At 38.4% G+C, this 26,630-nt stretch overlaps 1 protein-coding gene across 1 annotated transcript in view; it reads right to left on the bottom strand.

The window, feature by feature from the left end:
- The window catches only part of IARS1 (isoleucyl-tRNA synthetase 1), a 113,582-nt gene that overhangs the window by 31,392 nt on the left and 55,560 nt on the right, over positions 1-26,630 (bottom strand). Inside the window, exons 15-20 of the mRNA XM_064454231.1 lie at positions 20,782-20,855; positions 20,223-20,417; positions 14,667-14,753; positions 13,878-13,961; positions 9,152-9,299; positions 6,212-6,332 (exon numbers count right to left, since the gene is read on the bottom strand). Of these exons, the coding sequence (XP_064310301.1) occupies positions 6,212-6,332; positions 9,152-9,299; positions 13,878-13,961; positions 14,667-14,753; positions 20,223-20,417; positions 20,782-20,855 (709 nt within the window). The remainder of the gene's footprint in view (positions 1-6,211; positions 6,333-9,151; positions 9,300-13,877; positions 13,962-14,666; positions 14,754-20,222; positions 20,418-20,781; positions 20,856-26,630) is intronic.

Genomic DNA, 26,630 nt, shown 5'->3' with positions numbered 1-26,630 from the left:
CCCAAGTCCTTCTCAGCAGAGCCAGGTCAGCCCCCAACATGTACCAGTGCATGGGGTTGCTCCTCCCCAGGTGCAGGACCCTACACTTACTCTTGCTGAATTTCATCAGGTTCCCCTCAGCCCAGCTCTCCAGCCTGTCCAGATCTCACTGGAAGGCAGCACAGCCTGCTGGTGTATCAGCCACTCGTCCCAGTTTTGTATCATCAGCAAACTTGCTCAGGGTACACTCTGTCCCTTTGTCCAGGTCATTGATGAACATATTGAATAGAACTGGACCCAGCACAGACCCCTGGGGAACACCGCTAGTTACAGGCCCCAGCTGGACTCTGTGCTGTTGACCATGACCCTCTGAGCTCTGCCTTTCAGCCAGTTCTCCACTTCATTCTCCACTCATCTAACCCACACTTCCTAAGCTTACCTATGATGATGTTATGGGAGACAGTGTCAGATGCCTTATTGAAGCTGAGATAGACAACATCCACTGCTCTCCCTTCATCTACACAGCCAGTTGTGCCATCATAGAAGGTGATCAGGTTGGTCAAGAATGATCTTCCTTTGGTGAATCCATGATGACTACTTCTGCTAACCTTGTTGTCCTCTACATACATGCCGGGAGATAACCTCCAGGATTAACTGCTCCATCACCTTTCCAGGAACGGAGGAGAGGTTGACTGGCCTATAGTTTCCCACGTCCTCCTTCTTGCCCTTTTTGAAAACTGGAGTTGCATTTGCTTTCCTCCAGTCCTTGAGCACCTCTCCTGTCCTCCATGACCTTTCAGACATGTGGCTCAGCAAGAATATCCACCAGCTCCTTCAGTGCTCGTGGGTGCATCCCATTGGGGCCCATGGATTTGCAAGGATCCGCTTTGCCTAGGTGATCTCTAACTCAATCCCCCTCAACCAAGGGGAAGTCCTCCTTTCTCCAGATTTTCCTTCTCTCCCCTGGGGGCTGGGATGCCTGAGGGCCTGCCTTAGCAGTGAAGACTGAAGCAAAGGCGGCATTCAGTAACTCTGCCTTCTCTGCATCACCAGGGCACCCACCTCATTCAGCAGCAGGCCCACAGTTTCCCCAGTCTTCCTTTTCCTGCTGATGTATTTAAAGAAGCCCTTCTTGTTATCCTTGACATCCCTTGCCAGATTTAGTTGCAAGCAGGCCTCGGCCTTCCTCGTCACATCTCTGCATACCCTGACAACATTCCTATATTTCTCCCACATAGCCAGTCCCTTTTTCCATATACTGTGAACCTCAGTCTTCCATTTGAGTTTCTCTAGAAGCTCTTTGGTCATCCACACAGGTATCCTGGCTCCTTTGCTTGACTTCTTCCTCCTGGGGATGCACCCATCTTGAGCGCAGAAGAAGTGGTCCTTGAATACTGACCAGCTCTCTTGGACCCCCCTGCCTTCCAGAGCACTAGCCAATGAGATTCCTCCAAGCAGGTCTTTGAAGAGGCCATGGTTGGCTCTCTTGGAGTCCAAGGTTGTAATCCTACTTGTCGCCCTGCTTCTACTACACAGGATCCTGAACCGCACCATCTCATAGTCACTGCAACCAAAGCTACCCCCAACTCTCACATCCTCAACCAGCCCTTCCTTGTTCCTTAGTATAAGGTCGAGCAGCACATCTCGCCTCATTGGCTCCTCCACCACCTGCATCAAAAAGTTATCCTCAGTGTTCTGCAGGAACCTCCTGGTTCGTGCATGCCTCGCCATGTTGCTTTTCCAGCAAACATCAAGGTGGTTGAAGTCCCCCACGAGAACCAGGGCCTGCAATTGCTGTCTGTAGAAGGCTTCATCAGCTTCCTCTTCTTGATCAGGTGGCCTGTAGCAAATGCCCACAACAGTATCACCCATATTTGGCTGTCCCTTAATTTTTTACCCACAAGCTCTCAACTTCTCCTTCCACTCCAAGACAGAGCTCAATGCATTCCAGTTGGTCCCTCATATAAAGAGCAACTCCTCCCCCTCGCCTTGCTGGCCTGTCTTTCCCAAAAAGCCTCTGGCTGTCCATGACCACATTCCAGTCATGAGAGCTATTCCACCATGTCTCTGTGACTGCAGTCAGATCATGGCCCAGGATAGTGGATAACAGACTATTAATTGTAAGGGATTTGGCAAATCCTAGATTTGCACATGCTGTAAATACAGCCAAGCCACTAGAAGTTTAACAAAAATTATTATAGAATCATACAATAACATTTTATAAATTACTGCCAACATTCTTTTTTGTTCACCCAATTTTAAATGAGACATCTATTTCAATCAATTGTCCCTGAATTAATTGCAATTTTTAATTATTTTTGAGTAACACAGTGGGCTAAAAGAATGTAAAGTAACAGCAAGCCTGACGAGGTAAGAAGATAAACAGAAATGTATTTTCAAGTTCTGTGTAACTTAAAAGCATGGAGGGCTGCCAACATGAAAACGAAGGTCATCACAAGCATCACTATGCAACTGGGAAAACAAATTTCAGTTGTTCGCAAGAGAATGGGGGGGTGGGGATGGACTTTAAGCAGGACTCAGTTTTCTAACGAAGAACTTGTATACAACTTCTCTAAAAGCAAAGAGCTTTCTGGTCTCTATTCTGAAATCAGTTTCATTAATCAAGCAGCTACTGAATAAAATGGATCTTTGCTTTAAAAGCTCCACCACACTTTTCATAGTGTTTTCTAAAATGGAAGTGGTTTTAAAGGCAGTGGACTGGTGTTTAAACCTAAAAAGGAAATGCTCAGAAGACTCATGCCATGGTGGGGAAGACATTTATGTAGGAATTCGTATTCCTAAAAAATTCCCAGCTGTCTTGTAGCTATGCATTATCTAGTTAGGAAACTGCTTAAAAACCAAAAAACTTCAAAACTGCCATCCTTCAGGGATAGTGTATCTATAACAAGAGATTCAAGTTAGTCTGAAAACATGCACTTCTCCCCTCGATAGCTGTAATCCCAGTTCATAAACCAAACTGAAATCTTACTTTTACTCAGAAGGCATGCGTGTACATGGAAACATGTGCGCGCACACACGCACACAGACACACACATGCACACTTTCAATTTCAGTCATCAGAAGTTTTGTAAAATGATTTATTGTATTGGGCACTCAAGTAGAAAAAAAAGCATAATAAGACTTACTGGTTTTAAATACAGAATTTTACAAACCCCCTCTCCTTGAAACACAAAGGATTGTTAGCCCTATTACTTTCCATAATGTCTTCCCAGTATCTTACTGCTTGCCGTATTTATCAAAGGGACCAAATCCCAGAAGTTTCCATGATAAAAGATAATGCTTAGTGGAGTAACTCTTCTACTGTTGAATAGCTAATAATTCATTTGGATAAGCATGTTATTATCAAAGTGAAGCTAGGGAAGCTACACCAGCTGCTGCTGAAGAGGTTACTGGCACACATCTACCCAACTTGCAGCACTTCTGAAGACAGAATGTCTACAGCTCACTTACTAAACCATAGATAACACGGAATCGCAAAAACCCTCTTACAAACATGTGTATGGTTTCAACACATTTAACTTTTGCCAATTTTCTATGAATTGAAATGACTGCTCTCTGATACATTTAGTCTCCTTTTCTCCAAATGAACATGTTCTAGGAAGTCAAAAGCTCTCCCAAAATCAGGATTAGCAGAGGGCTGTTACACCTTTCTAAAGTTTTTCTAGGGTCTCTAAAGCATCACAAAGTTGGAGTGTACACAGGCATGTTCCCCTTCCTACCCTCAGTATATTCAAGTGAGGACAATACTAAACTGACAGGGACTCCATTTGGGCTGAAATACTGCTGGCTATTCAAGCTACTAGTAGAAACTGGGGCAGAATTAACATAAGTTTTATTTAATGGAAACATCTTTCTAGAGGCAGGCAACTGGGGTAAAATTTAGCTCCGCTATAAAATACACTTGATTAAATGGAAGAAAGTAAGCTCAAATGAAACATTTTTCTGGTTAGTGGTGTCTCCTTGCCATCTGGAGTTTCAAGCCTGTATGCTCTTACATACAATCACACAGTTGCAGGAACAGCATGTTACAGTGCAAGCTGGGCCACTTTGACAGATAGTGCCCAAATATCCCCTTCGGCACCACTGCCTCAGCTGTTTTAGAAATGGCAGAGAATTTTTTTATTATGTATCTTGTGTTAACAGGGTTGCATGGCATTAGCTCGCTAATACAATCATTTATTTTTGCTCACGTCATGACACATCTACAACAGCTTCTACATTTGATTATTTTTTCATAATTATTATTATTTTCAAAATCTTGGGTTCAGAAGTGACGCTTGCATAGTGTATTTATCTCCTTTACCTAGCACTGGAGTTTATCAGTCACCATTATAATCTCCCCTTGCCTCTTCCTGACATTTTTCCTACTTCATCATATGAAGCAGAAAATCTTTCAAAAAGAATCCCAAGCTAGTTTTTTAAACAAGATTAGCATAAGAGTATCATGGTGCAGTGCACAAATTTATTGTATCTCATTAATATCTGACTGAATTCAGTTTATGCAGAAAAATAAATTGAAAAATAGTTTTTATTAATCACTTCCAAATGAGATGTGGCACTCATTTGATGAGCATGATAATCACGCTATCTTCTAACACAAGGCAACAGCATTTAATACCAATACTAGTCTTGAAAGTCTTTACATTGTCATTTTCCAACAGGAATTTTCTTCTCCTGCTTGGAAGGATGTTCTTGCTTTGTAAAGATGTCAGCTGACACATCCCTTTTTTATTAGCTTCATCTTCCTCTTACAGATCCAAAGCAGAGAACTGAAGTTTCTACCCCGATGCTCACCTTCCAGCAAATACTACATCTGTTTAAACTGTGCAGTAATCCAAGATCCCAGATACACATTCACAAATGCATTTTCTACTGTCCCTCAAAGTATTTTCCTCTTTACATGCAGCACAAAAACTTGCATAGGTTCTGCATATTTGTTTGGCAACCCATGAAACTCAACACACAGCACCATCAAATTTCAAGGACAAATCTTATAGGAAGAAGCCATGTTTTTGTCAAAAGACAGCTTTTATCATATTCCTGGTTTTGGCATCTTGAGGATTATTTCTTCCTTTAATGAAATGTTCTTAGGTGACCTCACTTGAATTTTATTACCACGAAAATGTCCTGCTTTATCTACTGTAGCAAGATGAATTCATCTTAGTGGTGAGCATGAACATCATATGCCAGTCTAAGAGTGGGGAATACAAGAGATGACTGAAGCAGAGAAGGACTGTCCTGTGTTCTCATAACCTCAGGTCTGGTATTTAGCTGTGTCCTCATTATCTATTATCCTACTAATACCTTCCTTCCCCAAGCCCAAGCACACCTGCAGAAGGCTTCTAAAAATTCTTCCAAAGGCAACTGAAGATCTCGGGCATAGCAGGGGTTTTTTGTTCATTCATATAAAGGAATTACAATGGCAAAAGCCACCTTCTTTCCAATATCTAGGTTTCTAGTGCCCTTAAAGGCATCAAAACCTCTTCAAAACCCATCATGACTTCATCTGCAAGTTTGTAAGCTTACTGGATCAGGCCAACTACTTCAGGGGGCTCTTGCAGCACCTTCTCTTTACAATGAATATTGTCTTAATATAATGTGAGCATCAAGAGGCATAGGATGATGAAAAAGACAACATGCAAGAAGAAATCCAGGATAGTATCTTCTTACATCTACACAATATCCTAATGCTATTCCATCCTGCTGCACACACTCCCACCAATATGATTACAAATGAACATTTTCCATGGAACTGTGCAAGGGAAAATTTATTTCCCATGCTTATGTACCTCTCAAGATTATTTTATTTAGCTGACTTGAGCACTGCCCGTTTTATTATTTTTTTTTACAGCTTCCCCAAATTCTATTTGGCTTCCTTTTCACTGCTGCCTTTCAGTTACTATTATATTATTAATTTCTCCAAGCACCACAGAAGATATTACAGCAATAAGCTACATCACTGGGCTCACAGGATTAGCCGTGACAAAAAAGCACCTCGTTACTTTTTGAACTCTCATGAACAAGCTAGTAAAAACTGTATTAACACCCATGAAAGCAGCGTTCCATGTATTATGGTAGCTGGTTAAAGATTTCCTTCCTTTTATCTGAACTGTAAGTCTCATGTGGAATCTGGAAATTTCTGGATGAAAAAGCTAGTTCTCTAATCAAAAATTAAACACCCATACACACCCCCAACCAAATATGTGCATACCTGCCATTTCAGCTTTGAAGAACTGAATGAGTGATTGGGTGAAAGAAAGAATCCATTTATCCATGATGTTATTGCTCTCCTTAACTGTGTTCTCATTGTAAAGGAATTCTGTTCCCGCATCCTATCATCAACATAAAAACACAAAACACATTTTCATGTCATAAGGGTATATATTCAAAACCTCTATATCGAACCACCTGTCAGCCCCATATATTTTGTCACTTTCACTGTGTTACAGGTTTCTGGAATTTAATGTTCTCTCTTAGGAAACCAGTGTATGTAAGAGAAATAGCTAAGGAAAACCTGACTCATACTGCTTCTGATTTCACCACACCTGCAACTACAAAGGAGGCCAGTTATTTGGATCTGTTAAATCAGATAAAAAGCAGTACACCACACAACAGCATGCTGTCATTCTTTCCCTGTTTGCAGTATAAGTCATAGCTTCCAGGCACAGGGTAGGACTCTTGAATTTATAGAACTCCTTCATCTAGGAGGATCTGAATCATTTACAAGAGATGTAGTATGAAGGTGTATTTTATTTGAGCAAGGGCACATAAACAATATGTTTAAGAGCATGTGACAATTTCAACAGATTAAAACAGAAGAACATAACCTGAAAAAACAGGTGGAATTTTTAAGCATCCAACACATATACAGTGCATTTTGTTGCTTTCTAGAATACTGATGCTTGCATCCATCTGAGAAATTTCACATTTTGCTGATTCTATAGGGCATCGCAAGCAAGACCACAAGTAAGCACACTTGTTGGTGCCTACATTTTGACTCATTTTCATATGAACTTTCTTATGACTGGTTGAAAACAGGGTGTTTGCTTATTTTTTTCAGATTTACAAACAGTGTTTAATATCTGATTTTAAGAGTCTTGGGACTTTCCCTTCCCTCACAGTCCAGATGACAAAATCTGAATTATTACATCTAGTAATTATGCAACCACTTACATAGTATAAAAGAGAAAATTCTTAGGAAAGAAATGCATCTGCACACCCAGAAGTGCAGCAATCCCAGTGTGAGGTCAGCAGTCATTTAACCAATTAGTTACTGTGATAATTACAGTAAGCATAAAATTATTATTAGACTTCATCAATGACACTGGGATTGTAGCTTCTTTCTTGCAGGAGGCAGAACACAATGAAAAAGTTGTTTAAGGCTGTGCATGAAATCTAATTTAAGCACTATCACCTCCAATAGCACATTCTTTTGCCTAATATGGTGCATACGAATTGTTTTACTACCTATATAGAAAGAAAAATTATATCTGCTGAACTACCAGAACTGTCTGCTTAAACACCTGGATTTTCCACTGGGTTTTTCCATCCCCAATTTGGCTGACCTTGCAAGATTTAATTGGATCACATCAAAAAGCTGCAAAGCACACTTTAGATAACTCAAATGTCAAACAGGAAAAACAACTATATTTTGGGGGGAATGCATAAGTTTGTCTGATAAATGCTGTCTAGGATTCCTAAGAAAAGATCTGTTTAATATTAGGATCTGAAGTTACCAGACTTTCTTCCCAAAAGGAGTTGTTAAAAAGATAAAACTATTTAAACCATTTATTTACTGTACTATTTATTGAAGTCAGCTGCCTATATTGCTTCAAATCACAGCTCTCCACAGTGATTAGGCTGCTAGTGTAATTTCATGAGTAGTATTTGAACTTTTTTTGCTTAGTTCCCACTCTCCCATAAAAGTCTGCACTAACAAGTGGTAACTTTCTATCATGAATCTCAGCTGAAAGATTAAAATTGGTTTCAACAGAAACTATACAATACAGACAAAATCTTCAATTTTCATGAAAAATTACTCTACAAAAGAAATTTTAAACTTGCTTTCATTCTGAAAGTGTAGAAACTCATCTCACTCATCCAGCATTTTTAGTAGACTTCAGCAGTAAACTACAAGTCTAAAGCATTATTGCTTTTATGATTATTTACTTTTCTTTCCATTCCTTTTCTAAGTTGTATTTCATTTTTTCAGAAGTTAAATTTAACTGTCACGTTACAGAAGGCAATCTTCTCGCTGTGGTTAATGTATTCAGTGTTAAGTACTCCCAAGTTAAATATTTTTATGCATATTCATAATTAAAGTTACAGTATTTGAGTTAGCTCAACAAATTGTCACAGCAGCCGCTACTTAAAATAACTTTTCATTACTTATTTGCAGTTCTTTTTGTGTTAAATCTGTATGCTACAAAGCAATGTTCCCAGTGCAGAGAAACTTGCAGTCCAGATGCCACCCTCTGATGGCTCCGATGTAGCCATGCCTGACTACATGACATAGGTTAACAGTAAAGAAAAAGCAGCAGCAGCACTCAAGGCAGTATTAGTGACACCTACTGTCTCCAAGATACTACACAAACACTTAATGTGAATTACTAGAAAACCAACAGGGCTTAGCATGGACATTTCAGAAGGATTCCCTCAAGCACATGTGGAACCTGGCTTTTAACTGGTGTTTCCAGAAAGGTGACTAGCAGCAGATAATTGCTTGATATGTATTAACCCCACAAATTCAAAGTTCCTATCTTGTTCTCTAATTTCAGGAGTATATCTCAAACAGAAGGGAATCGAGCACCCTAATCTGAGAAATTATAGCTGTTATGTCTTGACAGTCCCCTGCCTTCCTCTCCTCCTTTCTATATAATAAGCAGCTTGCTGAAGAAGAAAAAGATGCAGGGCGATTATAGCTTTATAAAACAGGGTGCAAACAGCAAATAAGACAGAAATTAACAGCAAGTATATATAACCTGATCTAACTTTGAAGTCAACCTTGCTTTGAACAAGGAGATAAAGATCAGATGACCTCCAGAGTCAGAGTCTGGATCTCCCTTCCAGTCTAAATTTCTGTACGATGCTAACAGTGGAAAAAGCACAAAGCCCCTTCCACTTTGCTTTTCAGTGCTTGAGAGATCTGTACCTTATGTTGCAGGATCTGAACATTCTGAACAAGAAAGCGATATGCATTGTACCAGGGCAGGAAGACATCCTTCAGTATATCCCTCACTCCTTCCTCCTTAAATCTCAGATTTTCGGCTCTTACCACAGGCGAATTGATCAGATATAACCTGCAAAATAAGAACGCAATACTTAAAAGCTTAAAATTCCATATACTCATAGAAATGCACTTAGCTGTACAGTAAACCCTAGAGAGCTGCATAGCAATAGAAAGATACCCAAGAGAGCAGTTTCACACTAAGAACTCCAAGGAAAACGGTATTGAAAGCACGTAACATATTGAACATATGACAATTTACTTCCTAGTGCTACAGGATTGTTTTTATACATTATTTATATACTGTATATGGAATTTGAATGTGAATTTAATTTTTTTTTTACTCTAGAAGTTAATTAAGTGAAAACACATGCTTAGATGCTATTAGAGTATAAAACAAGCAGTGTATGCATGGAATTAGTGTTCATCTTTAGAATGGCACCTATTGTTTCTGTAGTATTTTGAAATCCTTATCAAAGTACCTTTCTATTCTATCTAGTTAATTTCCTCAATTATAAAAAGCTTTGGGCCCATTGCAAACACAGGACCAAGGAGCAAGGCAAAACAGGTAAATCCAAGTACAAGAGCAGAAATGCATGTTTTCAAGAAAAACAGGCCCAAAAGAGGACAAAGGATGTACCTCCTCCCAATACAAATGTGCCTCAGCTCCAGAAAGAGCTCTGAAAGAGCGAAACAGAGAATTCAGGTGATGCTGACTACTTGTATCAGAAGCAGTCCCTCACAGAATCATGCCCACCTCAGACAAGAGGGTTCATCTGTACATGAAATCCACCCTGTCTAGGGAGGTCCTCCTTGGGTCAGTCTATCTCAAGGTAACAGTTCCTCATTTCAGAGAGGCAGACATGACCCCCACTTCCTTGCTGGCTGTGAGTTTTGCAAAAAATCATCTTTATACTTTATCCCATCTTCTTCCCTAAACAAATATTCTGTCTACAGAGACAAACAGGTATCTATCAAGTTAACTCAAAATAGAAACAAGGACTTACTCAGGTATCAAAAAAAAAACCAAACCTGAATACAAACTTGATTTAGATACACTTAATTTTCCGAACATGAAAACAAACCATTTTTTTTTTTATTTTAAAGACTGTGGCATTTTCATTAGAAATCTATTAACTCATTTTCTCACATTTCATCAACTTTTAAAATCATGATTCGAAACTAAAATATCTTTACAGGCACTTCCTTTAGGAGGCTTTAGATTCTTGATGGGGCTTGACACAGCACATTCAAGAACACCAGACCATAAATTCTTCAGGAAAGGGCTTCTTGCATAAAAATGAATACAAAAAATAGAGCTGCCAGAGCAAACTGACAGTAATGCAGCACAGAAAGGGGCAAGTATTGGGTTGTCAAGCACTGGAACAGGCTGCCCAGGGAAGTTATTGAGTCGCCACCCCTGGAGGTATTGAAAAGATGTATAGCTGTGGTGCTTAGGGACGTGGTTTAGTGGTGGACTTGGTAGTGATAGGTTACTGGTCAGACACAATGATCTTAAGGGTCTTTTCCAACCTAAACAATTCTATGATTCTATGATTGTCAGTACTGTATTAGGGGGAAAATATTTTTAAACATCATATCTGGATTCAAATTACAAATTTACAAAAGTACAGAACAATTAAGCATTATAATGAACTAGTAAGTCCTTAAATGAAATTAGAATTTATAGGTATATATTTAAACCAAACCTCCCATCACAATTACTTATGTCCTATTACTCGTTGTTTATTTCAGAAGTCAAACATAGCTTTGCTCCAAATATGAGATGGAGTCAGGCCCCAGGGTACACGAGGATACTGCAGGACTTTTACCAGTTTGGGACTTACCTAGAATGACCACTTCACAGATTGCCTCCACTGTTTTCCTCCAGAGGAAAGAGCAATGCAAACTAATCAGAACTATGAAGGATATGCTAAATTGCTCCTTTGCACCCACCTCAGCAGCACACTCTACACAATCTATCAAAATTCTTCTTAAAATAGCTCTTAGCATGAGGAAATAAACGAAATGTAGCACTCTCAGGCTACACTTTTGGTTTTGGTTGGTTGGTTGTTTTTTTAACATAGCAGCCCTACACTGCCTTACAATATGTAAATGTTAAAAGAATACTAATTTCCTGAAGATTCTGATGCAAAGATACTTACATCTGTTATATGGAAAGATATATGACACCCAATAAAGGAAGAGTTCTATCAATTTAGTTACACCTAGTGATATTACCCATTGGGCAGAAAATAAAACCTTCCTCAAATCAAGCCAGTATTATCAAGTTTTCTAACAATGTATGAGAAACAATAAAGTAACCTCCTTTTCATCTCTCTAAAAATGTAGTCTGTGGCATTATATTATTTCTTCTGCATTTTAAGAGGTGAATGCAACCCATCACTTCTAACAGCAATACTTACCTCAGGATACATAAAAGCAAAGGGCTTGTAAATACTATGACCAGCAAATTTTTTTCTGACATATTTCAACGTTAACAGCTATCCAACCCAAGTCATAGGTCTTAAGAATATTGAAATAGAACTGGTTTTGACAATTCTTACAGTTTCACAGAGGATTCAAGTTTCAGGAAGTCTAAAGTTGAGTTGTTAAATTTAATGTGCTGTTATTTCTTCTGGTTGCCCTTTCCATTTAATTCCATATTCATTTAAACAACTTATATCTGTATTTTCTGCTGATCTATTTATCAAGCTACTGCTGAGAATACTTCAAAGCCGTAGTTAAAACAAACAAAAATATATATATGCAAAAGCTAAAGTAACTCTGTAGGGAAACAGTGCCAAGGAAAAAACCTCAGTTGTAGCTTTTGCTACACACAGAACACATCAAGTGCTTCAGTGAATAAGCAGAGACAACTGAATCGCAGAGCTCCTTCCATAAATGAACCTAGTCTGCAATGCTTTTTACTGTCTGTGTGGGTGTATGTATAAATGTGACATTAAAGAATAAGTACACAGGCAAAAAAATTAATTAGCTTTTTAGAAATTAAAAAAAATGAATAATGGAAGTGTAAATTCTGATGTTTGAGATTTTTTGTTTTGTTCTATAAAAAAGGCAATTTTTTTTCACCAGAAACATCACCTACAATTTAAAAATCTCCAATATGAGTAACTCCAACCCTTTTCACTCATATTGTTCCAGCTACTGATCCAGCGACATTTGGCTAATACACCTTGATTATTTGTAAAGAACAATCTTGATCAAATTTAAGATATCCACTCAACTCTCCGTTGAAAACATCTATGAGAAGACAATTTACTAGGTCTTTTAAATGCTAAAGCTTGAAACAATACTGAAACATCACATCTGTTTTTTAAACTATCTAGAACAAGCAACAACCATCTTTCTCAAATAAATAAAAAACATGGTACACTAAGCTTTCATTCAGTCCATCATTACCATGTGTAGTTGTAACATACAATTCTATTCATGTAATAGTTTAAGGTTTTCTTATATATAGCAAGAACTCCAAGGCTCTTAAGTGTGCAAGTAGCCTGCTCCTACAGTTATGAAAAAGTCTTCATTGTACCTTTACCTAAAGATACCACATCCAGCAACTGCATAACTACATTTATATGTTAGTGTAATTTTAATGAAACACTTGAACTGTGTTTAATCTCTGTTTGCCCAGGACAGTTTATATATATACATTAGGCTGCTCCACTTCTGCTTTTCTGGTTTCATGACTATTAGGTAGGTACTGTATACTTACATGAACATAAAAGGCTTTCATCTTCAGAAAATTTATACCATAAGCAGAAAACAAACATTTCTGTGCATTATACAGTAGTACTTCCCTAAAATAATGATTTAACAGTAAACTAATAGTATTGTTCTCAAAGATTTTATTCATGTTTCCACTGGGTCAACGCTTATTATTAGCTACAATAGCAGACAGCACTGGCTCAAGTGGAAGCATTCTGTACAAACTGGAGACGCATTTTCTGACAACAGGCCTCCAGTCAGTACATCAACTTTGGTTGTTACCAGCCTTGAGGGAGATAAGACAAGAGTATAGAATGCCCAAGCACTGTAACTCTTCCTAGTTCTTTTGAGTCATCCACTCTATCAGCTATTTGGCTGCCATAGTGGTTTAGAAGTTTTTAAAATTAACTGTCTTCCCACTGCTAATTGTCAAAAACCCATAAGGAGCCCTCCTGGTACATATCTGCTATGAACAGAAAGCTAACATATCATTCTCTCTTATGAGGAAAGGCTGAGAGACCTGGGTTTGTCTAGCCTTAAGAAGAACAGACTGAGGGGGAAGCTTATCAACACTTATAAATATCTAAAAGGCAGGTGTCAAGAGGATGGGACCAAACTTTCTTCACTGGTGCCCAATGACAGGACAAGGGGTAATGGGCACAGGTTGGAACACAGGAAGTTCCACCTGAACATGAGCAAAAACTTCTTTACTGTGAGGATGAAGGAGCAGTGGAACAGGCTGTCCAGAGAGATCGTGGAGCCTCCTTCCCTGAAGACATGCAAAACTACCCTGGACACAGTCCTGCGCCCTCTGCTCTAGGCGTACCTGCTCAAGTGGGGGGTTGGATGAGAATATCTCCCAAGGCCCCTTCCAACACATATTCTGTGATATTAGGCTGCACATTAATTAAATAAATCCTACCTTAGTGCATCAGCTCCATAACTATTTACAATACTCATTGGATCAGGATAATTCTTCTTCCTTTTGCTCATTTTTTGGCCATCACTAGAAAATATCAGAACACAAGGATAAATTCCCAGAATTCTAGTAATACATGGATAAAGAAAAAAGGTCCTTCAAATCCAGCTTAATTTTTCTGTCCTATTAAGTTTTGGTAGCACAGATATAAATATATACTAGCACATCATTTCAGTGTAACTGTTGAACCCATGAGACCAACTGAAAAAAAACCAACACCAAACCACCACATCAAAAAAAACAAAACAAAAAAAAAACCACCCAAGCCAAGAGACTCCCCAGTTACAAACCTAAGTAGGAAATCTATCTTTTCTACCAAAGCTGAGGGAAGAGGCACTTATTTTGAATCAATCCCTCCAGCCCACTGGCAAAGCTTTATTTGAAAAGAAAGGCAAATAAATATAATTAACTTAAAATTTTATCTAAAACTACAGTTATAATCCCGTTTATTCTGCATAACAGGTATCATTTATTTCCTGTTCTGACTTGGTACTCATTTTCTCTCTCTAGGAAGGACTAATCCTTCTGGAAAGAACCTAGTGCAACAGATAGCTGGAATGTGTAAATCTCATACTCTCAGGTGTTTCTTACCTCCGGCAACAACATCATCTCCATGACAAGTCTTCACAGCTCCAAAGCCCACTTCAGATTTAATTTACAATTCACAGGAACTTACCTGAAATATTTTTTGACTAAAATTCTGCTCAGGAAAGAATGGACTGACATACCAACCTGGCAAGAACGAGGCCATTCACGATTACATTCTTGAAAGGAGGTCTTCCAAAAAGAGCAGTAGACAGTACCAGCAAAGTGTAGAACCTGAAACAAGAGACAACATAAATGTGACTTTCTGCTGTGCAAGTCATGTGACTTGCATGTCCTGGATTACAAAATACAACCTAATGAAAAATTTCTTATGTACTCTAGCAAATTTAAAATTTAAGTACATGGAACATTTAGGTGGCAAAGACCTGGAAGACGAGCTTCTTGTAATTAGACCTTTTTCCTCTTTATAGCATATCATGCTGTTTGCTCAGCTGTGCTCCACTAGTCCAAGAACACTGACAAATTGTAATGGTAAGTATTAGGAAGGTCGTGAAGGAGAGAATTGTAGCATTTTCCCCTTTATTACAGAAAAGAGAATTCTGTCCTTGAACAAGCTCCGTATTTGCTCACTGTAAACCTCTGAACACTGGATCACTCAGAAGAAACACAGTGGAGAGGAAGACTGGCACACTTGTCTGTGCGCGCGTGTGCACGCGTCTGTGTGCATGTGTGTGCGCACATGTTTCCATGTACATGCATGCCTTTTAAGTAATGAAAAAGTAAGATTTCACAGTTTGGTTTATGAACTGGGATTACACCTATTGAGGGGCCCACAACAAGGGTTCCTCCCCCTCCCCACTCCATTTGATGTGTTTACAATACCTGTAACAACTCTCTAGGATACTTAAGAAATCAGTGTTGGAGCAAGCACAGGCACCTAACGTTCAACATGTCAATATATGATTACATCTGAGAAATTAAGCGGATGTGCAAGGTGATGTGATAATTTCATACTCAAGAGTCAGAACCTTCACCAAAGGAGATATCTACAAGCTTCTGTAACTGCGTTGCTGGTAACTACTTTTAAGAAAATAACTGGAGGGTGGTCCACAGCTTTCCTGGTTAAAAATGAGTATCACACTGTTGATTGCTTAGCAACCTTAAAACAGCAGATGATTATACAAAAGCTAATTAATTTAGAATAAGGCACAGGAGGTTACGCCTCAGAACTACACATTTGCATGAAGATTTAGTGGAGAAACACTTTAGTGAAGAAAAAATAAGTCCATCTGTATATTCCAAAGTAGTTTTTATGAAAAAGCTGCCTATAATTGCAAAAGCATTATTATGACGTTTGAGGGTCAAAAGCTCTGTAAAGGTTGCTGTGTGCATTACTGCATTTTTTAAGTGGCTTACTCTGACGCTTCCCTCTCAGACAGGCTTTTATCTCTCAAAATCACCCCAATTCACACTGCAGGATACAAATTCTCTTTATTAAATTGCATTGTAATTTGATGAATTTTAACAAACACTCTTCCACCTGCACACGGACACATGCACTCGAAATCCCTGTCTTCAGTTTTAACCATCTTAAGAAAACTCCTAAACACAAACATCTGATCATTTACTCAGATGATTGACACCTCAAGCCTATGAGGCTCAAAGTTCATTACAAACAAAGCATTTTTTTCAGTATTTAGTATGAAGGTACCTCATCAACAAACTCCCATCACCTTCTGCAAACTAGTCAGCAAATTCTTATTAAAGCAGGTGCATTTGCAAATAAAAACAATAAAGCAGAACCAACTAGAAGATATTTCAATACTGTTTGTATTAGGAAAATTGTACAGACAGATCGTGGGCACTGAAAAAATATATCCAAGAATTTTTCACAAATTTTATGTTATTTGCCTTGTCAAACCCGATGAGCCTCAGCAATGAGGTACCTTAGTTGATGACAGTTACAAGACTGTCTTTGAGATCCTGTGATCCACTGGTTTACACACCATTCTGACGTAACTCTTCTCATTCTTTCTCAGATTATCCTTTTAAAAAATTCACCTCATTCACTGAATATGTTAAAGGAATATCTCTCTGCACCTAACTTATAAAATATCTTGTCCACAGACACGCTTGTTTCTGGCAACTTCCTCACCCGTCTGTAAGATTATTCCCTCTGGCCTTAACAAATATAATTCAGCTCTTTCTCATATCCATGTAGAAAGTCATAAAAAATATCACTCTCCTAGCTCATCACCTTGGTCACATTAATTTTCCCTTTGTCTCCCTTGACTTTGACCCCTCTCTGTTGAGGCAAACAGAAGCCACTGGACCTCAACCTCCTCAGCCTTCCACCACCTACCAGCCCTTACTTCATGTCAGCAGCACTCTCTCACCTACCATGAAACCAATCTTCGTTCTGAATCTTAACACTTTATACAGAATGCTTCAAATAAAAATCACATACTATGCTCTTAACACTTCAGAACTCACCAGCTTGTTCATCTGGGCCTACTATGATATAGCACTGTCATACTAGCAGAAAGACATGTGTGCTTTGTCTTCAAAATATCCTCATTTTTTTCCAAGACTTAGGAAAAGCTAACTGAAAGCATAACAGTTTTAGAATTAAATCCCTTAAGAACAGCCTAAGACAACTTTACCTTTTACCGAAAAGGCCCCACCACCTCTCATCTTAAGTCTTTCTTTCTTTCACAAAACAAAAGCGCGCTTTTGCAAATCACAGAACACCAGCTCTTATCAAAGCACCAGCTTATTACCAGACATAAGCACCATGGGAAAAGTACAAGCATCATGTATTGAGGCAAGTGTTTTGATATTCTACCCACAAACGATAGGCTTGTATATGGTGAAGACTCACTCTTACACCAATGTTAAATACAAAAAGCAATCTACTCCAGACTGTAATGTGTAAGTCTCCATTTGCACATTGTCTACAGTATACAAGTGTGCAGCTTCAAACTAAAGCACAGCAGGTGTATGTCTACAACAACAGAGTTGCTGCTGGCATTAGAATCAGCTTGAACTTAATTTTTTATTTTTTACAGAGCCAATCCTTAGTTTAATTAGTGAGATGTTTCAGTTCATCCTACTAAGGAAAGGGAACAAAGCTGCTTATCCACAAGTTACCCTTACTATTTAAAAAAAGAAAAGAATGCTATAAAGCAGAAGCAGGATAATTAGCAGATCTGGATGTTGCACTGCACTCAAGTTTAGATTAATATTATACTGTAAAAAGGCCAACTTGTGTAAAAATTACAAATTTATTCTTTAATGGCACTAGAGAGCTTCACTGGATGCATATGAGATCAGACTTATCTTTTCATCTGTCATGTCTTCTACACATGCTTCAAAGAATAGCACTAAAACAAACACTGGACTGTGCATGACACATACTAATCTACTGTGACATCCCAACCTCAAATAGCTAAACCCTGAAACCTAAAATTTGTCATTTTTCCTCTATTTTTACTAGAATTTTAACTACCTGGAATAGATTTTGTATCCACATAAAAATCCCAAACCATTTTAGTTCTGTTGAACTTGTACAATTCAGTAGCTCCCTTGACACAGTGTAATAATGATTACATGTTGTAGGATTTTTTAATTAGTTTTCTTTTTTTGGCATCTAAATTACAAAAAATGCCCTTTTATCTTTATAAGGTGTAGCAGAGAAAATCAGTTTCTGACTGTACCTTTCACATGCATTTTATATCTCTTCATCATGTGTTCCTTTCAGTCCCTTTTCTTAGAAAAAACACCACAAAAACCCAAAAAAACCCACACACACACACCCCAGCACAATTTTCTGATTTTTTTCAGATAGAAAGAAAGAATAAAAAAAGAGAGAAAACCAAGTTTTGAATTCTCCTTTCATGGGCATAATGAACAACGATACAGGAAGACTAATACATGGAATCACTAGTGTTACAACTTTGAGCTATTTTTCTCCATTCCTCTTCATTTTAGCACTGTACTAGCTTCCCCTAGTCCCCAAAGCACAGCTGCTGCAGAGTAAACAATTTTTCTCCCGGATACACAAAACCTATCACTTTCTTCAAGATGAAGCAGGTATTGTTTAAATATAATATATAACATCCCATTTTGTATTTAGAATTTCCTCATTACACATTATCAAATTAACAGTGCTGTATCCACACACTATATGCCACAGGAAAGAAAAAGTAAATGAAGAAACATAGGGTTCACTGTACATACTGGATCTGACGCTGCTTGAAGAGCAGCAAGCACAAAACAGTGACCTAAAAATGAGATCAGTATGTTCCTCCACTGCTGGGTTTCATGCTACTCAACAGTACTTAATTGTATACTAACACTGAAAAGCACCATGACTAATAAGCTGTGATGTACAATCGTGGGGACCACAAAGTCAAAGATCAACACTAACAGACGGCCTAACAAAGACTACTTTTGAAGAGAAAAAATAAAAATAAAAATTTTTTTAAAAATCAGGATACATGTAAGAGGCCAGTTTTAACTGAGTTCATCACGTTGCCCTAACTCTGACGTACGTGAAGTACTTCTTTGAGGACCCATTACAAACATTATGCATAGCACTAAGTAGGTAAGGTGCAGCTATATTGTGAAAAGTATTTAATATTCCATTAGGATTCCACCTTTCACTAAGTGAGACTTAAGTGGTCCCTCCCTAACTGCCAAACCTGCAAATCTAACTTCTGTTTTGAGGGCCTGGATAATTTTTTACATCACAAAGAAGTGGCTGCGAAGTGAAGACACCTTTTGCTATATTAATGAAACTTATTTTTATTTAGCATCATGCCTCAAATGTTCCCCTGCTCAAGCCTCCTGGCTTTAAGAGTATGTATAAGCCTTGCTCTCAACTTCACAAACACACAAAAACCCACCTCTTACTGCTTTGTTTGGGTTGGTTGGTTTGCTGGGGGAGTAGAGGAGTCAGAAAAGAGAAATGCCAACTATGCTACAGAGGAATTCAGTTTAACTCTAATAAGTTACTGGATGCAAGAATTCTACTTGTACATAATCAAATGTACTAATCTAGAAAACACAAAAATCTGTCAGCTTTCACAGCCAACCTCAAACTTCAAAAATAGAATAAACACTTATAAACGCGAAATCTAAACCTGTATGTATGCATGCATGTATGAGAACATTACCCAGAGAAAATCTGGTATTAGAGAAAAATTTTCGTCAATCATTGAAAAGCATTTATCCAGAGAGGAATCAAATAAGCAGATGAAGTTTACAATTACAAAATTTGATTTTTGTAAACTATAAGATCTTAACAATATAACGTTTGACTTAATTTGGTTTTTCCCCACTCATATAAACCCAAAATTCAGATTTTATCTAGGAGGCAAAAATTACTAGCCTATACATTGGTTCGAAATCCTCAAAATATTGATTTCCATTTCAACTGACTCAATTGCCGTTCTGTTTCTAGCAGATAATTATCATAGAATTTCAATTCAGCTGCTGAGATTCTTCTTTACCAGGCCAAAAATCTGCCCTATTACCTAATGATGTTTTCCACAAGAACCAGGAAGATGGCTTGCTAACTTGTCATCTTTCTGCAACATTTTTGTCACCAAGCTTTAGAATACCTTCCATTTTACTGAAAAAAGGAAATAATTCACTTCTCTATACAGCGTTAAAGGATCACTCAGATATAGTAGTGTTAGATGCAGGGCAACAACATCACATAAAGTGGCAGAAAATTACCATCCTCGAGTTTGGTCAATGCCTTCAGCAATGAAGTCAGCAGGGAAACCATCCTCAAGTTCTTTTTTGTTTTCAAATGGATAATGAACTTGTGCATAGGGCATGCTTCCACTCTCAAACCAGCAATCAAAAACTTCAGGGATCCGGTGTAGTAAGCCCTTGCCACAGTGTGAAGGGATAGTTAGGTGATCAATACTATGGGAAAGAAAAAGATTGAAAAGTTCTAAACAAAAACAAGAATTAGCCAAAAAGTTACCATTACATTTGTACTTTAGGTGACAGGCATTTTTATTTTAATTTTAATGATTCTTCAAAAATGTCAGCATATCCTTTGACAATTTTTAGAAATTAAAGCTATTTTAGAGAGCTTTGTATTAACAGTGTCCAAGACAGAAGGAAAATTTATATCACAGAATCACATACATTAATCAGAAGTCCTCTTTACTGCTCTTCTATTTTCCCTAAATCTGTTTCCCAAGGTTTATGCGAAGAAAACCAGTATTTTTTTTATGTCTACCAAACTATTTTTAATAACTAGCTAACAGTCTCTGTGACTGACCTTTCTCGATGGAGATCAGTGACTTTCACTCCAGACAGCTCTTCCAACTCTGCCACTGAACCAATACAAACTACCTATAAAGACACTCAAGAAGTTTAGTCAGTTATTTGCACACAGTACCAATTGTTTTTAACATCAGACCAGAGACTTGTAGGTCAGTCAGTATCTTCTGATGTAGCTGAAAAGTCAACAAAAATTTTGTATAAGGTCCCCTTCTTCAATCTAACGAAACCGCAAATTATATTAGAGACTACTGCCCTGATTTAATACAATTCTTGTCAAAATAATTGGAGACTTCAAAGACCAGGCATGCTGTCAGGTATCAAAAAAGGTGGTTTTTGTTGTTGGTTTGTTGATTTAGGGTTTTTATTTTGTTTCTTTCAAACAACCTACAATACGGTCACCTCTGATAATTCAATGATCCTGACTTTCATACAAATAGGAGTTTCAGATCCCGGGTTCCTCTTCTGAAGCTAAAGTAAGCAGCTAAATTGCTCATAATTGAGTGTAAGTGTTCCAGCCCGAGTACACAACACTGTTCATATTAATGGTATCTTATGTAAAGTGAAAGTCTCACAGACAAAGACATTGTTAATAAGGGTACGTACTTTTGTTTTTATTATATCAACACACTATCTAAGGAAAAAGCAAAAAGTTTCAGCAACAGACTTGCATTAACATCGTGAAATGTTGATGAAACAAATGATTCTGAAAAACTGTATGTAGGAGAGAAGAAGAAAAGCAAAGCTTTCTTTGCTTTAAGTTTTAATGAAGTTTAACCCTCCCAGAGCCCTGTGGTGCCCTCTCATTTGGCAGGATTCATGAGCCACAAGCTGCAGTCCAGGTCTGGATTTTGGAGATCCAGTCCCATATGCCATCCAATTTAGAATTGCCAAGGAAAAAATGGTTTTTGACAGACTTGACAGGGAAGGAGTTAAATGTATCAACATAAAGAAGCTGTAAGTAGGCTAAACATTTTTCACATAAGATATTGTATCCTAAGAGCAACTTAGAAAGTTAAGTCAGAGTACTGCTCAATTCCTATAGTTACTCTTAAATACATACATATATATACACACAGAAATTGTGACTAACCAAAAGGCTTTCATTAGTCCAAAGAACTGTCACGAATTACAGAACATAGAGACTCAGTCTATTTGGGTTTTAAGCCATGTTTTTCCTAGTCCAATTCAACTGCTGATCTGTATTACTAATCACCATCTTTTATTGTTAAACCACTTTTGAAATGTATTTTTTTCATTATTATCTGTCATATTTTTCTGTAGGAAGTGAAGCATTACAATGACTATGATAGTCAAGTATAACAGCAGTTTGCACAGTAAACCACACCAGGGGATTGATGCCAGTTAAAAATATGCCTTTATCAACAAACTGTTTTTAATCCAGATCTGTTCTTCATTCACCATGTGGCCCCATAAACAATTGTAAGCTGAAGCAAGCAGGCATCAGGTGCTTAGTTCAGCATGGCTAGCAGGAAAAAAGGGTTTTAATAACAGCACGGGGAAAAAAATACCCTTGGATACACTGACTACTTCATCTTCACTAACCTTAGTATTTGAACATACTTTCACACACTATACTCGGGGTTAAAAGCTGCTCACTAGTTGTCACTTTTTGACCTAAGCATTTCAATACTTCAAGAATTCAATTCTGTATGTTGGATGCATCTGCAGAACTGTACCCAGCAGAACATATTCATAGAAGAAATAACCTCAAGTCCACATGAAAAATCCAACTGCCACCAGAGGAATGCAGATACCACCATACTGACTAAGACTGCCTCTGTCTCATGGAAGGATGGAGCTACTCTGACCCAGGAGTAGCTCATTAGATACTTGAAGGCAAGAGAACAATACAGCAAGTAGATGCTAATCAAATCTGATCCCTCATTACACCGCAGCCACTCATTTCTGCAAGTAACAAACTGGTTTATGCTCTCAAATTAAAGCTATTGCCTTGGACCCATTTCTTCAACAGCAATGTCTACTTCAGTAGCCTGGCCCCTTTCCCCACCAGTCTTTTGTTCCTCTTATTTTTAAGCCACATCAACTACAAACCCAGCTATATCAACATTTAATATCAGACAGCAAAAACTGAAATAAATAGGCTGGGACTGGGGGCTGTTCAACCCTGTTTCAGCAACACTGAGACCTAATGTGAAACCAGAGGTCAAGGTTAAATACTTTTAATGAAATGAACATTAGCATTATATCCAGGATTATCCATGTAAATAGGAAGAATAAAGCCATCCGGCAGCTTTTGTGGATTTCATTGTTCCTGTGACATGGTTCTGCAGTCCCTACTAAATAAAAAAATTTGCTTTCAGCTCTGTTAAGTAACTATAATCAAAGAACTAGGAGCGTTCATGGAAAGAAATAATTCCATGTAGTGTATCAGTACATCAGCAAGATATTCTGGGATCTTTAGAAAACATCTTCTGAATAGTAATTGGTAAAAAAAATGACTGCTAAGGTCAGTTAAAAGTGTCATTCCTAATGCAGCCTCAAAGCAGATCAGAAACAGGCCTAGGGAAGTTCCCTAACCCTTCAGGAGAACGCAGCCAGTGCCCTGTCATTCCAAATCTTTTACACAAGACCAAGTGAATCAAAACTAGTGGAGGGTTAACAGTTTACATAAGTGACAAGTAATGAAACAACCAGAGATTTTCTTTAAGTCACTGAATATTTAATACTATAATTTGTATGCAAGTCCTATAAAATTAGCCTATGTCCGCTATATTAACTCGGGTGCTATATTAATAAATGTTATTATCTAAATCAAATTAGTTGTGTTCCCCCACTGAGGAAATAATTGAGATTTGAAAGCTTAAAATTATAAACTATCTGCAAACATGTGGTAATAAACACAAGCTTCAAAATTTAACTTCCATTATGCATCTCTACCTGATAATTATCCTAAAATAAAACTAAAATAAAAGCTAAAATAAAACTGTGAGAAACCAGATACTGATTTGTAACAAAACTCACTTTAATAACAATTAATTCACCTTACTGTATATTAAATAAGGAACTGTTATTACTTCTCCAGGATTTAATATGCATAGCATAACTGCATGCGACAAAGTGTTCTTTCAAGTACAAGACATGAAGAGGAGGCTCTGGAATCTCACATGGCACCAGGCTGCAGTAAAACTGAAGTCAGGAAATTTTGAGCGAGTATTATTTCTGTATTAGAGCAGATGTCCCTTAGGCCTTAAGTTCGACATCAGTTCCAATGTTATTTAGTTTTCAAGCTATATTCTACATGCATAAAAAGATAACGAATATTAAAACCCCATAACTTGAGATGTAGCATGGTCCAGAAGCCATAGTTGACAACTGAAGCATGACATTCAGACTCTGGAGTAAACAGAAATGTATAACATCTATGGACAAAAATAATAGATATGTTGGTAATTCTATCATTATTCAGAACACCAAGCCCTGAGAAATATTTGCAGCTAGTCTCAAAGGAAAGGTCAATTTTCTAAGCCAGACATCATACCATTACTAAAAACAAACAAACCTAAAAAAGCCAAAAAATACATATACACAGGAATACAGACAATGGGAAACTGGACAGAATATGAAATATTATTAGAGGCAAGGAGTGGGAATAATACAACCTTTACACAATCTTTTTCAGCTATAGAATGAAGCGTTAAAATACTTTAGCACAAAACTGAAAGCCTTTTCTCTAAAAAAAAATCTGTTATACCAAACAAGGGACCTAAAGTTTAGTTTGAAGTCTGACAGTTTATACCTAAAAATTTTTAATATATGTTAAAAATTAACTGTTATATGAGAGACAGAAGCACTTGGTTTGCCAGTAATTCACAGACACACTTACAGAATACATAGAACTCAAATGTCAAGGCTTTCTAAGTACACTTACACCATAATTACAGGGAGTAACTCCCTCCCTCCCCCAATATCTCCCTGCCTATGAACAAGATTTCCAATGAAGAGGAAATAAAACATGCTTTATGGTGCATATCTAAGCAATAGCGCAGTTTAAGACAACAACCTGGCTTTTATGACAATGGGGTGTTCTTCAATGACGACAACACATTAGGGAGGGATGGAATCCATCTGTCTAAAAGGGGTAAGGGAATCTTCAGCAGTAGGCTGGCTAAGTAGGCTTTAAACTGAAGGACTTGGGGGGTGGGATCTGTTGTGAAAATGCTCACACCAGCACATCCAAGAGGGGAGTAAGTCAGGCCAAGCAGTGTGGTGACAAAGGTTCCTTAGCTGCCTCCCAAGAGGTGAAACAAAAGAGTAAACACATCAAGTGTATGTACACAAATGCACACAGTCTACGAAACAAACAGAAGGAACTGGAGGTCCGTGCCCACTCAGAAGGGTACGACATCACAGGAGTAACTGAAACATGGTGGGACACCTCAAACGACTTGGGCATCGCATTGGATTGTTACAAGCTCTTTCGTAAAGTCAGGCAAGGTAGAAGAGGTGGAGGAGTTGCACTCTACATTAGGGAACACCTTGAATGTATCAAAGTCAACTATGGTGATTGCAACTGCTCTATCGAATGCCTCTGGGTTAAAGTCAAAGGGGTCATATCCAAGCAGGACCTCACAGTGGGCATCTGCTATCGACCTCCTAACCATGATGATGAAGCTAATGAAGTGATATTTGGGGCACTAAAGCAAGCTTCTGGCCAACACAACCTGGTCCCGATGGGTGACTTCAACTACCCAGACATCTGCTGGAAGAACAATACGGCATCCACCAAGTTCCTGGAACATATAGAGGACTGTTTCCTGATACAAATGTTAGATGTGCCAACCAGGAAGGAGGCACTGCTGGACTTGCTATTCACAAACTGAGAAAGCCTGCTTTGTAATATCTCGGTTAGTGATAGCCTCGGCTGCAGTGACCACAATATTGTGGAGTTCAGGATCCTGCTGAGCGTGCTGAAGGTCAGCTTTAAGACAAGGGTTGTGGATTTCAGAAGAGCAGACTTCAGTGCACTAAGGGCTCAATTGGGAGGGATTCAATGGGCAGCTTCCACTGAAGACAAAGGAGCTAGTGAGTGCTGGGAATTCTTCAAGAACTCTCTATTGGAAGCACAAAGCCAATTTATCCCCTACAAAGGAAAAGGAAGTAAGCGGAGCAAGAGGCCCCCATGGCTCAACCATGACCTCCTGGGTCTACTCAAATCCAAGAGGGAAGCAGACCAGAAACAGAGAAGTGGAAGACTATCCATCAAGAACTACAAAGGCATTGCCAGAGTGTGCAGAGATGCAGTTAGAAAAGCAAAAGCCCAACTCAAAATGAAACTGGCTCTAGATGTAAAAAAAACAAGAAAGGTTTCTTCAGACATGTCAACCATAAGCAGAAAAAGAAGGAAAACGTAGGCCTACTCTTAAACAGAGAAGGACAGTCAATCACCAATGATGCTGAAAAGGCAGAGGTCGTCAACACTTTCTTCACCTCTGTCTTTACCAACACTGTTGGGTCCCAGGCTTTGGGAACAAAATTGCCGATTGATCCAAACACCGGCCCTCCATCAGTGAAGGAAGAGTTAGTACAGGAATTACTACAGGAGCTTGACCCCTACAAATCAATAGGCCCTGACGACATCCACCCGAGGGTGCTGAGAGAGCTGGCTGACATCATTGCAAGGCCACTCTCCATAATCTTCAAGAAGTCAAGGCAAACGGGGAATGTCCCAGACAACTGGAGGAAGGCAAATGTTACCCCTACCTACAAGAAGGGCTCGAGGGAGGATCCGGGTAACTATAGGCCCATCAGCCTTACTTCAATCCTGGGGTAAGTCATGGAATGAATCCTCCTGAGGGCCATCAC

Source organism: Phalacrocorax carbo, chromosome 6 (genome assembly GCF_963921805.1).
Source record: "Phalacrocorax carbo chromosome 6, bPhaCar2.1, whole genome shotgun sequence".
In the NCBI taxonomy this organism is placed as follows: Eukaryota; Metazoa; Chordata; class Aves; order Suliformes; family Phalacrocoracidae; genus Phalacrocorax; species Phalacrocorax carbo.
Note: the sequence above shows the minus strand (reverse complement) of the source record. Positions and strands in the feature narration are given on the sequence as shown.